Consider the following 17,598-nt stretch of genomic DNA (forward strand, 5'->3'; position numbering starts at 1 on the left):
GGCTAGTGGGAATATGGTGGTTAAAAGAGGAAAATACATTAAAAAAGGGCCAATTAAATGTTTTGCAGGGTGCAACCTGCGTTTCTTTTTTTATTATACTTTAGACTTGCCAAATAATGCGCCGACTGCAGGGGGGAGCAATGTTTGCTGCGACTGTTGATTTGATTGGGACATGGGAGAGTATTGAAAACACGAACTCCCTCCATGTGAAAATGTGGTGCAAAATGACTGAGGGGCCTGATAGGGCCCATGAGATAAACATCAGCACGGGCCACTCCGGCCAACTTTGTACATGCGGCCCGTGGGTCGACCGATTGGACGGAATTAGAAACAGAACTTGGTTATATGCAGTCATTCAACGCGCAACCTGTGTACCCGGACCGCACACGTGACTAAAGTTTTTGGAGTCCTTCCGTGAAGACATTACATTAATTGGCCCTTGGTGTTCCAAAGGCAAACTGGTGTGGGCAAAAATGTTTTTTGCTATGGAATAAAGTTGTGTTTGCAGCATATTTTAAGATTATGGGGACTCGGCAAAAAAATTGTGATATGTTTGGATGTCGGATGAGGAATTAATTTATTTCATGGACTAATGGTAGTCTTCTCTAAAATGCAATACTCACAGCTAAAAAGCGACATTTCAAACATGATAATCGCTGGGGAGGAATTTTTAAACAAAGCAAAACAAAGAATGTGTGACGGATGAGTGTGTGAGAGGAGAAATCCTGCTTTTGCAGCAAGTCTAACGCTCACAGTTAGAAGCTAAGCACATGCATCCGTTAAACATTTCAGAATAAGAGCAAAACATGGTCTGCAGGAAATGGATCGTTCTGCGGTTATTTTTCGCACTTTTCAGATTTTAAACAAAATGTCTTTCAAGGTGATAGGCAATCTGTTTGGTAAAAGAAGACTATTGTTTGGTTTTGATATTGGGAATAGATCAAGATTATCATTTTTGACCATTTTGCTAATTTTGAAGTGCTCTTAATGAAAGAAAACTAACTTTTGGATGATAAAAGATTATTAATACTGTTTTGAATGGTTGGTTTGTTCAAAATACTTTGAAATTACATATTAGCTGGTTGCAGAAAGGGGGATGAGAAAATTTACAATATTAATGACATTGGTGACAATTTGTGGGACATTTATTAAACATTGAAATGTGTAATTAGGAAATGCCTAGTAGAAGGTTAGTTTCTCTAATTTAATTATTGTAGGTTTTGATTGTGTTAACAATAAGCTACAGAAAATAGCTATTAGCTTAAGTAAACATTGTATGGGGGGATTTGTAAATTAGATCTTAAGCATTAAGAATTATTTGGTCTTTAATGATATCAAACATGAAAGTAACAATGCAGAAATGGCATTCACACAAATAATAAGGTAAATTGTACCTGGCCGGTTTAGATAAAATAATTGATTTAGGATAGGCATAATTTCCCTAGGACTGAAGAGGCATGGAGTGTTTTCCAGTGCACGAAAGACACTCCCTGTTTTATCCAGAGCGGGTGAAATATGCTTTGGTCTGGGTCATATTGCTGACTATTAGGATATTTTGGATTGCATAAGCATTAAACAATTGATAATAACAAATGATGTTGCTTTCTAATGCGTTAGAGGTGTACAAATTAAGAGAACTTTATCTTAAAACTTACAGCTTTGCAATTATGGGGTTAATGCAACTGAATGTTATGCAGGGATAACGATTGGCGAGGACAATCTTAGTTAAGTGGGAAATAGACAATTCTCCAAGCTTCTAAATCTGGCTAAGAAAGATTATTTTGTCACTTTGGGTTCGACAAAATGCGTTGGCGCATGAGTTCTGGAATATTTGGGGAATATGAATCCCATTTCTAAAACTAATTCAAGGGAAATTTTGAAATAGGCTCTATTTGGAACTGGGTGCCCAAAATCTGGTGGGGCCTTTCGTTCTATGAAACAAGTGCTGGAATTATGTTCAAAAATAGCACCTCCAAATTATGAAATATCAACCTTTGAGCAATAATTTGAGTAGATGGGTTGTCTAGGAATAAATAAAATGGGCAAAACTCTGAATACGATATAAATTTGCTGCTACAAAAAAATGCAAAACTATTGCCACCTCAATTCTATGTACAAAAAACTAAACTGATAGCATTAACGGAGTTGTATAACTTAATGCAAAACATGGTGGTTAATTTTTTTTTTACAAACGGTTAAAATACTTGTGTGCGTGTGCATGTGTGTTTCAATGTGTCACAGTTTTACAGGCTTTGGTGTTTTCACAAAGATTTTCAATTGTTCCCCGCAAAAATCCATCATCGCATCCTGCCTGAAATCTGCCATCATTATCCTGTCAATGTTTTCCCTAGTGCGATTTGGTTTTGTACTTTGATTCCTAAATCTTAGTTATCTTCAAAGGTCCTGCCTAAGTTATTAATGTTTTGCTATGAGCACTATTTCCCTTGTCCTTGCTTGCTTCCCCACGATTGGGTCCTATTCCTCGTAACCTTGCCTCGACGTCTCCCTAAGCACGTAACACACTCTTCTTTGTACGTCTCTTGTTCAACAGGCTGAGATCTAAGCCCTACGAACACGAAATTATGCATCGTAACTTTGTCCTACAGTATTCTTGACAAAAACATTCTTTGCAAAGAGCAGGAAAAATAGAGATTGCTTGCTGCATGTCAAAGATGTGGAAGATGCCAATGTAATTGGACTCATGTTGGTGGGTTTAACGCTGATTGGTCTTGGTGGATCGCAGGTCTAACACTATATCAGAAGGGCATTAGCTGCACACTGAATTGCCCAAATGGTTCGAAGGCTCTGTCAGGGCTGCTGGTATTCAGATGGGGCTGTTGTAATGCAGGCTGAATTCAATAAATGACCAGGTTACTGGGATCAACCGCAAGCTGGATGCGGTGTTGGAGTTTGTACGTGAGAGGGTTGCCAACTAGACGAGATGGACAGCCTGGCATGAGAGAGGCCAGAAAAAGCATGGAATTTGACGGCATTGGACATCATGGGACGGGTGTGTAAAACATTGCATTCATATCACCAAAGTTTGCCAAAGGAGAGACCCAGCTTCCGGCAGTACTGGGCAGAAAGATAGAAAAAAGAAACCAAAAAAGATTCAAAACTGAGGGAAACAGAGAAAAAAAGTGCCTCCCATGGCACGAGTCTGGGTGTGTCGATACGGATTGGAAGGTCTCCTGGGGAGTCCTTTGCGGGTCACCACTAGAAGGTTCCGATATCGGTCCCGCTGTTGTTGTTGTTGGCTTTATACTGTGAAGACGATTAGCAAATTCAATGGCTCCGACCATGTTGTCGTCGTTCTACTGTTGGACTCTCCTTCTGAGTAGCTCCATGCAGTTTGTTGACATCCTATCATCATCCCAAGTTCACAGCTGTATCTTGAGCACAAATTCCTCATAATTATGGTTCATTTTTTTTATTCATTGGAGGCGGTGTGTCTTAGTCCGCATGAGAAAACATTGGTTTTTATTTATTGGCAGCATAAAGATTGCCACAACATGCGTGGATCCACAGAGGGGAAGAGAGTTCTAGTTTGTCACCCTCTTAACCGCACGTTGGAAACCATTAACATTGACATGTTTTCCTTCTATGTGAATTACCAGACCTTTTCGAATATATGCTTCATTTGTCGCTAAAAAATGATGAGTGAATACAGGGTATGGCTTATATGCGCACACATTAGACATGACATGCATGAAATTGAAAGGTGACAAAGACGAAATACTATGACGCAGGACAAAGTGGCCGATACGGTCCTTTATTTCAAAATAGAGAAAAGATAAAGATAAAACGCTAAACAAACTTTATTTTGAGATCTAACAATGAAATTCAAGAAAAAAAATTATCGGTATCTTGGATAAAACGTGAATAAACTAACATATTTATGCCTGCCATTGCTCGCTCAGAGCGCCGCCATCTTACCTTTTACCAGTAGTTACTTGTCCAGACCAGACAGGCGACAAGGCATGACTAATCTCTGTTTTGAACTGTCAAATACCACAATCTCTCGCATTGTCAGCGATGCTGGAGTAGCCATTTTGGTCAGTGACGTTGGTATTAGTGCCCTTTTATCTTATCTATAGATTTAGTGTCTTTTGTGTCTTTAAGCGTTTCACTTGAGGTGACCTTCTAACAATGTGAAAGATGTGTCCAAGTCCCTCTGTCTGCTATTTTCAAAGCTGTCCGTGTGGTTAGCAGCACTTGGTAGGGAGCTTTCCACTTTGGGTTGTGCCAGTGTTTCTTTTTTATGCTGCACCCATGCCCTGGCACCACCACTGGTTGATCTTGCTCCTGTTGAGAAACTCATTCTCCTTCTGGTAACTTAAGTTCACACCTTTTCTCTAATGTTGTTTTCATGTAATATGCCAAATTAGCTTCATCACCCAATTCCCTTTGTGTTGTGAATAATTGTAATTTATATGGTACCCCAAACATAATTTCATAAGGTGTCAACACAGTGGGTGTTTGACGAGAGATGCCATTCCCACTGTTGAGACATGAGTTTTCCCATGGTTCAATATGACCAACAAAGTTTTTTGTAAAATAGTTTGTTTCATGAGAATGAATAAAATAAAGCTGTAAGGAAGTTTTATTAAGAAAATTAGGATTGAGTAAATGTACAATAAACAGGGGGATGATACGTTTAGCTAGTATTATTGTCATATTTGTATCATTTATCAGTGTTATTCTACATCTACTACCAAGTATAAATGATTCATCAGCGCTGAAGCTTGCATACAACGTCTTTCCGCTTGCTGTGAACCCAGCTATGGGGACAGACCTTTGGATATCCTTTCTATCTACTGGGCAGGGGTGAGACATTCTGGGAGGCTGTCCAGGACGTACGAGAAGTGATTCCAGTAAAAGATGTGATCTCAACGATTGTTTATGCCACAAGACTGAGACTGTTTGATGGAAACCAGATGCTCTGATTTGGAGAGGCCACACCCACATCTCTAATTTGTACACACGTTCATTTTGCAAGCAATAATAGGGGACCACAACTTGAAAGAATATGGAAGAACCACGAAAAAAGATAGATGCAGTGCTTCCACTCAACAGAAAGAGAGTGTTGTCTCCTTGTTTAGGATGCTTTACAGATGTCAAATTGTTGAACTTGACACTAGGATTTTTAAAAATGTTGTCTTAAAAAACTGTTAGGTTTATCATTATTATATATTTGCTTGTGATATAATCATTATATATGTGCTTGCAGTGAAGAACGCTTTGCCTTATTTTGTATATTAAACACTACATATATTAACGCTTTGCTTATTAGGAATGTTAGAACGTTTTGCTTATTTTAGATATTAAACATTACATATATTGAAGAGTTATCAATATATATATATATATATATATATATATATATATATATATATATATATATATATATATATATATATATATATATATATATATATATATATATATATATATATATATATATATATATATATATATATATATATATATATATATATATTCTTGCAATGAAGAACGCTTTGCTTATTAGGAGTGTTAGGTTCATCATTATTATAAAGGTGACATTAATACAATGGAGTTTTAACACATCTCTTGCAAAATATATATTTGCTTGTGATATAATCATTATATATGTGCTTGCAGTGAAGAACGCTTTGCCTTATTTTGTATATTAAACACTACATATATTAACGCTTTGCTTATTAGGAATGTTAGAACGTTTTGCTTATTTTAGATATTAAACATTACATATATTGAAGAGTTATCAATATATATATATATATATTATATATATATATATACATATATATATATATATATATATATATATATATATATATATATATATATATATATATATATATATATATATATATATATATATATATATATATATATATATATATATATATATATATATATATATATATATATATTCTTGCAATGAAGAACGCTTTGCTTATTAGGAGTGTTAGGTTCATCATTATTATAAAGGTGACATTAATACAATGGAGTTTTAACACATCTCTTGCAAAAGTTATGCTTACTCCAAGGTTAACCAAAACACCTTTGGAGGTCACTTGTCCTTCACACCTGGACTTCTCGAGACTAGGGTTCAACAACAAGCTCTTGGGAACTGTGGACTAGTTTGGGGAAACGTGGCTCCTCAAGATGGTCGGCAACAACACTCTCTCGGGAAGATTCGACAGACCGACAATAGTTTTGAGAACTGAGACAAATTGTTATGAAACACTAAGTGCTGTTTAGACTTCTGTTATGCATGTTACTTAACACTGATGAATATTTTAGCAAAGGAGACACCGGGGTCTTCAGAATCATCTGACCGGAGGCGCGTGTGGATGGATTCTCTTCTTGCAAGAATAAATAGATATGATCTCAGATGCCTCCATTAATGAAAGTTGAATTTGGGAGTACGTATTGGTGAATCTATCAAATACATTATTGATAATTATTGTTTTTCCACTCTTAACATGCACCTACATAACTCAAGTTTGAGTGAAATACTAGTAGTATTGATGACTGATGACAAATGATATTATTGTTGGCTGCTAAAAGACAATGAAACAGTTCATTGTCCAATCATTCAGAAGTTGTCCTTTCTACAAATGAACATTTGAAAATATATACAATGCCTGTTGACGTCAGGAGACAGATATGTAACAAAGATGCAAATTGTATCAAAGGTCATGCTGTGGAATGTAGACAAAACTATATCTTTGGATCACTACTACAGTAAACGTATCTTTGTGGAGTCTAGGTACGTATAAAAAGATTAATCAGTGCCTATGCTGCCTTAGAAAACTGTCCCCTCCATGTTGAGAGAAAGATCCTCACTATGATTTACAGATGTTTATTTAGTATCTATTTTAGCCAGGTGCAGTGTTTCTGTAACCTGCCTCTAAAAAATAAAAACACACTAAATCAGGTTTTAACTATAGGGCAGTCATAGCTCAAAGTACAATCTGTCTACAGTAACAGAGAAGAGCAATGCAGCCAATTTGGTTGAGCTTAAACCTGAAAAGAATATTTCAAAATTTCTCATCTAAATATTTAAAATAGAAATACTTGCCCCTTGCTGTTTATTGAATTGCTTGCTCATTTCTCTTTGAGTGATGCCCCATGCCACTTTATACCATTCATACAGCTCCTCCAAAGACTCTGCAGCCAAGTCAAAATGCAGTTTGTCCTCTTGTATGTTCTGCAGTGTCAGAACATGTAGCTTTCCATTTTTACCATTTTTTACTGAAATTAGAGGACATTTAGGATTTTTAGTCTTTAGATTATTTCCATTAGAAATTCATTCACAATTGATTAAAGTGGATTTTAAATCTTAGTTTAGTACAATTTGCTCCCTCCCTCTATATTTCTAAATTATTCAACATTAACAAGCAAAGTGTAAGAAGGGAAAATACATTGTACTCACAGTTTTGTATGATGCACTTGGATATATCCACCACACCCTTACATAGTTCACCCAAAGGATTGTCTTCTATTTCCTATTTTAATTTAGGTTACAAACACATGTGGCATTGCATTGGTCACTTAAAATATGATGTTAAATGTCTTTTACCTGGGGTCCAATATCAGGTTTTGCATTGTAAGACACTTCCTCAACATAATTGGATGGAAAAAAGAGCTGCACATTTCCACCATGGTCACCTTTCCACCTAAAATCGTGAACACGTTTTTGTTTTTGTGTATTTTTGCATTTGATTATGTTAACCAACAATTTGCAAATTGACTCACCACCCATCATTGTCTTTTGATACATTATGTATCAAAGCCCCTTTATTGAAGCTCAGTTCATCAGGCCTCATAGCCTGGTAGCTGTAAACAGCTTTAACAGTGCTCTTTGGCTAGAAGAAGACAAACAAAACAAATATGAAATACACTCACCCTATTGTGATCCAAACACATAAAAAAAATGATATGCGTACAGTGTTTAGTGTACATACCAGTAATAATTCAATCTCATTGGGTTCCACATATGTTTTCATTTCATAGAGTAAGGCAGAGTTGTTATCCTGTGAAAAAAAGGCCAAAATCCAATCCAAAACTAATTTGTAGTTGTTTTTTCCACATTTTACAACTTACTGTGTTGTTACTCCATCCACTCAACTAAAATATAATTTCTAGAAACAGGGGTGGGGGGGGGACCAGCCAGCAATGCCTACGCTGTCACACACATGGAACTAGTTGTTACGATACGCAGCAGAAGGAGCAACACCTCGGTACTGCCGGAGGTCTGGAGCTGGACAAAAGTGCCAACCATTCCATCGTGGGATGGGATGGAAGAGCTGTCGTCTCCTACAAGCAACGGAGTCAAGGTTTTCTGCCCTGCGGCTGTTTTCTTCAGCTTCAGACTACTGAGTAACTGTGCGGATAAGCTTGCAAGAGCGACTCTGCATATTCTCCACTTTGGTCACAGTCTGCAGAAGTTCCCCATCTCGTGGAAGACTTCCTGTGTGTGGTTCCAGTTTTTGCCCAACTTTACAATGTCTTTTTGAGTCCAATTCAGCTACCGCAACCAAATTGGCGCTGTTTAAGAGGCAGCCGGTGGCTGCGGTAACTCCGTCCACTCTTGTTTTTTGTGTTTTTGCTGCTTTTATGTTTTAATGATTTGATGATTACATTTACTTCGATTTGCTTTGTACTTTGTGCTTTTGCTTTGCTGTTCTGTGGGGTTCCAGTTTTTGTCCAACTTTACAACGTCTTTTTGAGTCCGATTCAGTTACCGCAACCAAAATGGCGCTGTTTAAGCGGCAGCCGGCGGCCACTGTAGCTTTGTCCACTCTTGTTCGTTTTGTGTTTTGCTGCTTTTATGTTTTAATGATTTGATGATTCCATTTACTTTGATTTGCTTTGTGATTTGTGCTTTTGCTTTGCTGTTTATTCTGTCTAATCACCCTCTTGCTACTGCCACAATGTAATTTCCCGAATACGGGATAAATAAAGTTATCCAATCCAATCCAATAATTCTAAAAATCAACACCAGCTGAGAGCAATTCCGTACATGCAGGGTAACTGTTTATATACTGAAATTTTAAAAATGTGTTGACAAACATAATATAAAAGCTTAGCTGACTAAATAACAAATGCTCACAAAATAACTTGAAATATTTTCACTTATTTTCTTTTGAACTTACAGTACTGAAGCGAGCTACAAGGTCTGGGGTGACTGGGTATCGTAGCTTGGTCTTGCGATATAGTGGTTTCTTCTTAAAGTAGTTTACCATCTCCACAAGGCTTTCAAATTCAGTTGTTGTACCGAGCAAGTAGACATTGCCTTCCTTCTGAATTCGACAGTGTTTCACCTTGCCATCACCTCTGAGAAAAGGAGAATTATATTTTTGTAGAAAATCAGTCTACTGAAGTAAATTTCCGATATACGTGCCTGAAAGTGATAGCAAAAGATTCAGGTTCTCCCTCCCTCTGTCGAACAAGGAATGCTCCATCTCTAGGAATTTTAAGCAAATATTCTTCAGCTTCACCTCTGCTCAGGTTTCTGTAAAACCATCTAAAAAAAATACAATACCGATGCCAATGTTAAACGAAAATGAACATTGATAGTAAGTAATTTAAATTTGAAATCTTAATGTTTTATAATTATACATCTCAGTTCAACTGTTACAACAAAAACCTGATAATGGAACAAGGAAGTCCAGGCTTTTGTATAAGTATTCCGCAAAGAGGTTATAATGTTAGAAAATCTACTAATACAGAAGGAGAAGTCGATGCCCACTGAGGGTGGAGGTTTTTGTACAAACTGGTCCATCCGTTAACCTTAAACCAAGGATATTTCTGCTGAAACAACCAGGTCCTAATTGCACACAACTGGTTACACTTGTATGACATGAAAATGGTGTAACAGTGTCCACATGATGATTTTAAATGAAAATCTGAATCCACTGTGGCCTTTGGTGGAATACTATTTCAAAATATATCTTATAGCAATAACTATTACATAAATTAGACAGAAAACTGACTTTTGGCTTGTTCCCTCAGGGGTTGCCACAGCTAAATAGTGAATCAGCATGATTGATTAGTACATTTAAAATCACAGTATTTATTCATATATAAGCCACCCGCTTGTATAAACCGCACCCTTAAAATTGCCTTATTTTTACCAGCATATATATATATATATATATATATATATATATATATATATATATATATATATATATATATATATATATATATATATATATATATATATATATATATATATATATATATATATATATATATATATATATATATATATATATATATATATATATATATATATATATATATATATATATATATATATATATATATATATATATATATATATATATATATATATATATATATATATATATATATATATATATATATATATATATATATATATATATATATATATATATATACGCGCAGTGACTGCTGGGATACATAGTCCCTTTGTTAATACACCCAGGTTTACGGCTGTAATAACTTCTCAATAATATGTATAATGCAGCTTTCTTTTTTTTCTAGCTACCTGACAGGTGATCAACTTCGTAGCGAGTCTTCCACTGAGGCTTATGTACGGTGTCTCCGCCCGGGATGTCGCTGTGTTGAAAGTCAGTATATTCTCTACTTTGACTCTTTCATATCGAAGTTACACTACAATTGTGCTGTTTTTGTCTTAAATACAGTGGATTGCTGGGAAGGACCTGGAGAGCCAATCATTTATTATTGTTGGACAAGGACTACCAAAATCAAGTTTAAAGATGTGGTTAAAGTCATCAATCAGCACGCTTTTGTATCCTCAGACTAAGTGTGACATAAACTGTATTTATTCATCTTCTGAACCTCTTTATTCTGACAAGGGCTGCAGGGGGTCCTGGAGCCAATCCCAGGCCACGAGTAGACACAACCATTAATGCTCACATTCATATGTAGGGGCAATTTAGTGTCCAACCAGCCTAGCATGAATGTTTTTGGAACGTGGGAGAAAACCAGAGTAACTGGAGAAAACCACTCATTCGCTGGGCCGCTACATAAATGTTACTTCTTCAGTACGATCTTGAAACTTTTGCCTTAATATTACAATCCGTGCAGGTTCCTGTCCGAATTGAGTAAAATTATTTGTTATTCTCTTTTATGTCACTTAGTCGGGTTTGCAAGATAATATGCCTTGAAAATGCACCAAATTGAATTGAATTGCATTTAATACTCAATTGTCTAAATATGAAATTTAAAAAATCACCATGAAGTGAACAAATAACAATAACAAACAGTCAAACAAATAATAAATACCGTATTCTCTCGCAATTAAGCCGCCTCCGCGTATAAGCCACAACCTTAAAATTGCTTTAAAATTGTTGAATTTTACAATTTCTCGCGTATAAGTCGCCCCCTGATTTCTAGTTTACACCTCATATTCATGGTTATTAATAGTGAGTACAAATGTGTTACTTTTAAGGGAAAATCTTATGAAAAATGTGTTGCATTTCTGAGATACTGTATGAATCAAAAGCACATTATTCGAGTCAATATCATAAGGAAGTTATATGCCTGTCATTGTAAATGCAAAATATCAAATTATTCAATTTGAAAAGGGAAAAAAGTCTATCTTGATGAGAACCTGATGCTTTCTAATTACAGAAAATCCAACTTTCTAAGGCAGAAGTTTAAGATGTTGTGGCAGCCATATTATTTCTAATGTCAAAATACCTCAATTATTTCAAATGTTCACATTAATCCAATAGTTTTGGAACAAAAAAGTAAATCGAAAATAAATTGGGATTTTAACTAGTTTTAGACGGCACAGCCCTAGGTAAGATGGCTGCCTGGGACCTAGGTAAGATGGCCATGCCCCGACCGAGCAGTGACGGGAACATGTTTTTCACGTTTTTTTGCAAGATAGGTACTTATGTTCTTTAATTTCATTCATAAACACTATTTTGAAATAAATGAAAGTATTGGTGGCATTCGCTTGTGTCATGACACAACTGCACTATTTTGTCGTGACGTCGTGTTATGGCGCCTTCAACATGCAGTTTTTTTGCATTTCATGTTTTTGATTCAGTCATCATATTTTTGTCCGAAAAAGTGGCTTATATACGAGTAAATACGTTACATTGAGTAAATACAGTATGTTTTTACTGAAATATTAGTTGTCAGGAACAAACCGTTGTTGGAGATGTGGGTTGGGATGAGGTACAGCATCTGTGAGACGCATTTCAAAGTCTTGACAGCGCAGCGGGTTCTCTCTATAGTGCTGTATGAGTGCATACACACTAGGAAACTGTAGGTTTGCAGTCAGGTAGTAGTATGTGCTTTGTCCCTCTGTACATGAACGAATACGACAATGCTGGACTCTCCCACTGCGCCTGATAAACATTTGTGGACAAGGGGTTCCAGACTATAACTAAAGAAAAAAAATTCACACACACGGCCAGGCAGGGACTCGATTCCCTCTGGTGGCGCTATGTGTTTATACAATGTTTTGAGTTATATGTGTATTTAGTTCATTTTCTTTCTAGATATTTCACAATAGAAACAGTGTAGTGCAATTTTGACCTTAGAAATTACGTCAGGACATGAAAGAGTGGTCATATGTCCAACACAGAGCAGCATTCGACGGATAGAGGTGAACCATGGCCGATGGAAGACTTCGCGTGGTGAACGTGAAGCCATCGGGAAAAGGGAACATGGGTCGGCTATCCCCGGAAGAAACGAGGTCCTGTGTTTTCCAGAATTTCGGCTTGGCGTTGTCGGCCGCATGAATAGCGCCCGACTCGCTTTGGCATTGGTACAAGGCAGCACATGCTGCAGTCCAGTGCGGTAAAAAATCTCATCAAGATAAAGCAACAGTAAACAGACAATCCAGGTGACAAAAAATCCCACCATTGCAACGGATAATAGTTCAAACTGTATATGTTCAGCTTGTTATTTTGTTCTTTGAACTGGATAGATTGAACGGATTATTCTCTCTCCGGCTCACTCTCTCTATCTCTTTCTCCGGCTAGCTCCCTCTCCCATCGACATCGCATCTACAATCTATTTCAAATAAAGGACCATCGATGGGGCTTGCATGTTGCCAGATTTGGTGTAGCTCTTCTCGCGGTGCAACATCCAGTTCTCGCAGACTGTCAGACTTTGGCCTTGAATGGGCGTTCCAGTAGACATCGAGGGCCTGTACAAATTTGGTGCAGCCTCCTGGAATCACGGCCACATCAATCTGGAGCTTCTTCAATTGCTTCTTGGTGGCATCGCTAATGTGACAACGGAATGAGTCCTTTGCAATAAGGAGCTTGTCAAACATAGAAGAACCGATGATCTGCAGAAATTCAGAAGTGAGATTGTCATTGAAGAAAGGGCGGCCGGCCCAACAAAGATGGAGTGTATTCTTGAACTTGGTCACAACCTCTTTAATTGGTCGCTTGTTCTTGAGTAGGACGTACTTAAATCCGTCGGATCGAGCGATCAGTATGACAGTAACGTGTAACTTGTCATGAACAGCAGTCTTACGGGGACCTCTCGGACTCCATTATTCTCAACGGTAAGACTGCTCGAGTAATCCATGTAAACGGCTGTCTGGTCGGCAGCAAAAATGTATGTAAAGTTGGAGGTGCAACGGCTCTGTTCGACGAACAATAAGGAATTCAAGATCTTCTTAGCATACTCATACGGAGGCTATTTCTGAGTAGTCGTCGGGCGGCGTGAGATCAAGTTGTGGCGAAGCAAAAACTTATCCAGTCAGCCATTAGGCGGCTAGAAATGTTCGGCGGTCGAAAAAGTGACGCTAAGCTTCTTCTGACATTGCTGACGAACCCAGCTGATGAGCTTCTTGTCGAAATCCTTGTCCTTCAAAGGGCGTCCGGCTCCTTGGAGTAGATTGGTTGAAGAAATTGAAGACTCAGCTGAGCCTTGAGCTGTGCTTTCTGTTCTGTTTAACGTTGGATGCATGCATGAGGAACCTTTTTGGCTTTTGCAGCCTTTGATTTATTGTATTTCTTGGCATACGCAAAAACTTCCAGTTTAAAGTACATGCCGTAATTCTTCCGCTTCAAAGAGGGTGCATCCTCATATTCGGAACCGCTTGGAATGATTGCCATTTTTTGTTCTTATCGAGCTCTGCTGAAGTTTTTTCTCTTTATTTGTGCGTGCATAGGGAATGCCTATGGGTGAATCAACCATATTGGCCTGTCGAGCCTGGGAGTCAATACACCGAAGGGGTCCAGGCATTTAGTCGACATCTGGGAAAGACCGTGGCCACAGAATCTAAGACCCTTTGCGGGCTGGAGTTCAGCTGAGCGCCTGGGTTCCCGACTCTTGAAGACTCATCCTAAAAGAGCTGAAGACATCTCTGGCAAGTCCACAAGAATGTATGCATTCGTGAGGAATATCCAAATGTGGGTGAATCATTCATGTGAAGGTCCATTTGTGTGGGAAAGCCAAATGAATAAAGTCACATCTGGGGGACTGTGACAGTAAAACCCCATAAATACTAGTCACTAACAGGTGAAGAGACAACGTATTAGTCTTTAAAACTGTAAGGGCATCAGTTGTCCTGTCCCTAAGACGGTCAGTACTTAAGCTCCGAGATTATACTTGTGTTGCGTGTGTAGTGATAACCTAAGGAAAAACAAACAAAGGAGGAAGAAGAAAATAACAACGGGGAAATGATTGCCCTAATTGCACACCGAACTTCAAAATGGGGAGATCGAATAGCAAGCAGGCTATTGATGACGATCCAAACCATCGTCTGGCGTGTAAGGATTGGAATTTTTTTGAAAATCAAAGCCCGTCAAGGATTACACACCTACATTTATGGATAAGCAAATATGACTTGGCTGGCCTCCTTAATAATCTTTAAAAAAATAATTTTTCTTCAAGATGGCGCCGTCTTTCGGCAGCCGATGGCAGTAGCTGTCCACTCTTATTTGTTTTCCATGTTTTACAACCTTTCTATTTTTTTATTGCATTTGAATATTTCTTAATGTATTCTTTTTTACTTTACTTTGTACTTTTTACTTTAATGTATTTACAACCATTTTTGTTCTGTTAGCCTGGTTTCTTTCTGCTACTTCTTTTTTGGAACCATTTAGCCATGCCTACGCTGTCATAGACATGGGACCAGCTGTGAATGTGACATACTAAAGTGTCAACTAGTTTTGATTGGATGTATATCGTTATCCGATTATTGATGCCTTGATCCACATAGCAAGTATGAAATGTTAATGTGTAAATCAGTATTCGATTATTGATGCCTGATGCAAATGCTTGACCAACACGGGAGATAGTTTTCATACGTAAAGTTGGATTGAAGAAGCAACAACGAATCGCTATTGTGATTATTTCTCCCTGTGTTTCAAGCGTAAATACAGGGTACAACATGAACAATACGCAGCAGAAGGAGCAACACCTCAATGCCGCTGGAAATCCGGAGCTGGAGAAAAGTGCCCGGAGAAGAAGTGACGCTTCAGACCCACCATTCCATTTACAGTTGTACCTCTACATACGAGCACCTCTACATACGAGCAGCTCAAGATACGAGGAAAATTTAGAGCAATAAATTATCTCTAGATACGAGAACAATTTTGACAAAGCCAGGTGGCCAAGACATGAGAGGCTGTTTATCATTGTAGCGTCTTTTTGCCGCATCTCTTTCGTGTATAACAGATATCTACGAGCACTGGGCTGAGCGTTGCATTTTTGTCAGTGTTTTTTCCCCGTCATTCAGCGCGAATGCCGGAGCGATTGTTATTACGAGCAGTATAGTATAGTACTTCTCGTTGGCTGCTCATACAAACATCAGGGGCACTGGCTCTCTCCCTCTCAACTCCTCGTGTAATATCTCTGGACGCAACTATACCTCTTTGTAACGTCTCTGCGAGCACTGAGCGGCACATTGCATTTTTTCAGTGACCCCCTACCCCCCTTAGCCTGTTAGCTCCCGTTAACGGAGCGATCGCCAATTCAAGACTACTTCTCGTTGGCGAGTGGTCCTGCGTTATCATATTGTGACGCCATTTGTGTGCATCATTTTCGGAATATTTTGAAGGGAATACAACAGCAAACAGCCCATCGATAGCGAATGTGAGGGTGGAGGCGTGGCAAACAGCTAACCCGGCCAGAAGGTATACAAATGTAAAACAGAATTTAAATATTCAGTTTTGTGTAAAATTACATTAAACATATGTTTGAGTGTGTCTGTATATATTAATCCAAGTTAGTTTAAATTTGTTTGTTCTGTTACGAGAGCGTAAAATGTGGAAAGAATCCCACCATGTCCCTCTCTGTACCCTCTGCGAAATCTGTCTAATTTTAGTTCTATTAAACACATTTTATGACTATTAAACCACTAGTTATGTGTGACTTTGTTAATAGATGGTGAATTAGAAGAAATTATAAAAAATCCAATCCAATGTCGTGTTTTTGGTGTTTTTTCAATGGGTTGGAACAAATTAATTTGTTTTTCGTTCATTTCGATGGGAAATGTTCGTTCGAGTTACGAGAAGCTCGACATACGAGCTCAGTCCCGGACCGAATTAAGCTCGTATGTGGAGGTGCAAGTGTATTATTATGGGGAAAGTAAGATTCCTCCCCGATAAGATGGAAGAGGTGTAGGCGCTTACCAGGCCGGAAACGGAGTCGAGGGGTTACTGTTGATTCTTCAGCTCCAGACTACTGAGAGACTGTGTGGATAAGCTTGGAAGAGTGACTCTGCATATTTTCAACCTTAGTCACAGTCTGCAGAAGTTCCGTATCTTGTGAAAGACTTACTGTGAGTGCTTCCAGTTTTATCCAACTCTACAACGTCTTTTTGAGTCTGTATTGGTTTTTGCTACTGCAACCAAGATGGCGCCGCTCAAGTGGCAGCCGGTAGCGGTAGCTCCGTCCACTCTTGCTTGTTTTGTGTTTTTGCTGCTTTTCTATACTTTGCTTTGCTTTGTACTTTGTGCTTTGTTGTTCTGTGGCCCTTGCGACTGTATTGTCTAACTTGTAACTATGTGTAACTATGTCTTTCCTGTATCTGCATTCTCACCCTCTTGCTCCCAAATATGGGATGATTCATCCAATCCAATCCAATCCAACATAAAGGAAAGAAAGGTATATATACCTGCAGGAAATAGTAAATTCAGCGCAAAGGATATAAGAAAAGTTATTTGTATGTCACTGTTCCGAGAATTTATGTTTTTTTTTCCTCGTTTCATCTACTTTTTCTGGCTCCGCCTATTCTCACAGATGTGCTATCAAACTCAGCCGGGAGTTTGCTCCTGCTTTCATTATTGTTGTTGTTTCTCTTTTTATCGTGCTAAGTCTAGGCATTAAGAGAGAAGCAAAATTACTAGATGCAGTGAAATGTATGACGGAAAAAGCATTGTTTTAATTATTTACAAATGTATCTAATTGTGGAAACTCTTTGAAATTATATTTATATTTTTATATATATATATATATATATATATATATATATATATATATATATATATATATATATATATATATATATATATATATATATATATATATATATATATATATATATATATATATATATATATATATATATATATATATATATATATATATATA

At 37.6% G+C, this 17,598-nt stretch overlaps 1 protein-coding gene across 1 annotated transcript in view; it reads right to left on the reverse strand.

Moving 5' to 3' along the window:
* plcg2 (phospholipase C, gamma 2) overlaps positions 1-17,598 on the reverse strand; it is a 69,115-nt gene that overhangs the window by 10,565 nt on the left and 40,952 nt on the right. Inside the window, exons 18-25 of the mRNA XM_077711862.1 lie at positions 12,186-12,386; positions 9,416-9,538; positions 9,168-9,348; positions 7,977-8,045; positions 7,768-7,877; positions 7,592-7,688; positions 7,445-7,517; positions 7,091-7,263 (exon numbers count right to left, since the gene is read on the reverse strand). Of these exons, the coding sequence (XP_077567988.1) occupies positions 7,091-7,263; positions 7,445-7,517; positions 7,592-7,688; positions 7,768-7,877; positions 7,977-8,045; positions 9,168-9,348; positions 9,416-9,538; positions 12,186-12,386 (1,027 nt within the window). The remainder of the gene's footprint in view (positions 1-7,090; positions 7,264-7,444; positions 7,518-7,591; positions 7,689-7,767; positions 7,878-7,976; positions 8,046-9,167; positions 9,349-9,415; positions 9,539-12,185; positions 12,387-17,598) is intronic.

The sequence above is a fragment of the Stigmatopora nigra genome, unplaced genomic scaffold (assembly GCF_051989575.1).
Source record: "Stigmatopora nigra isolate UIUO_SnigA unplaced genomic scaffold, RoL_Snig_1.1 HiC_scaffold_50, whole genome shotgun sequence".
NCBI lineage: Eukaryota > Metazoa > Chordata > Actinopteri > Syngnathiformes > Syngnathidae > Stigmatopora > Stigmatopora nigra.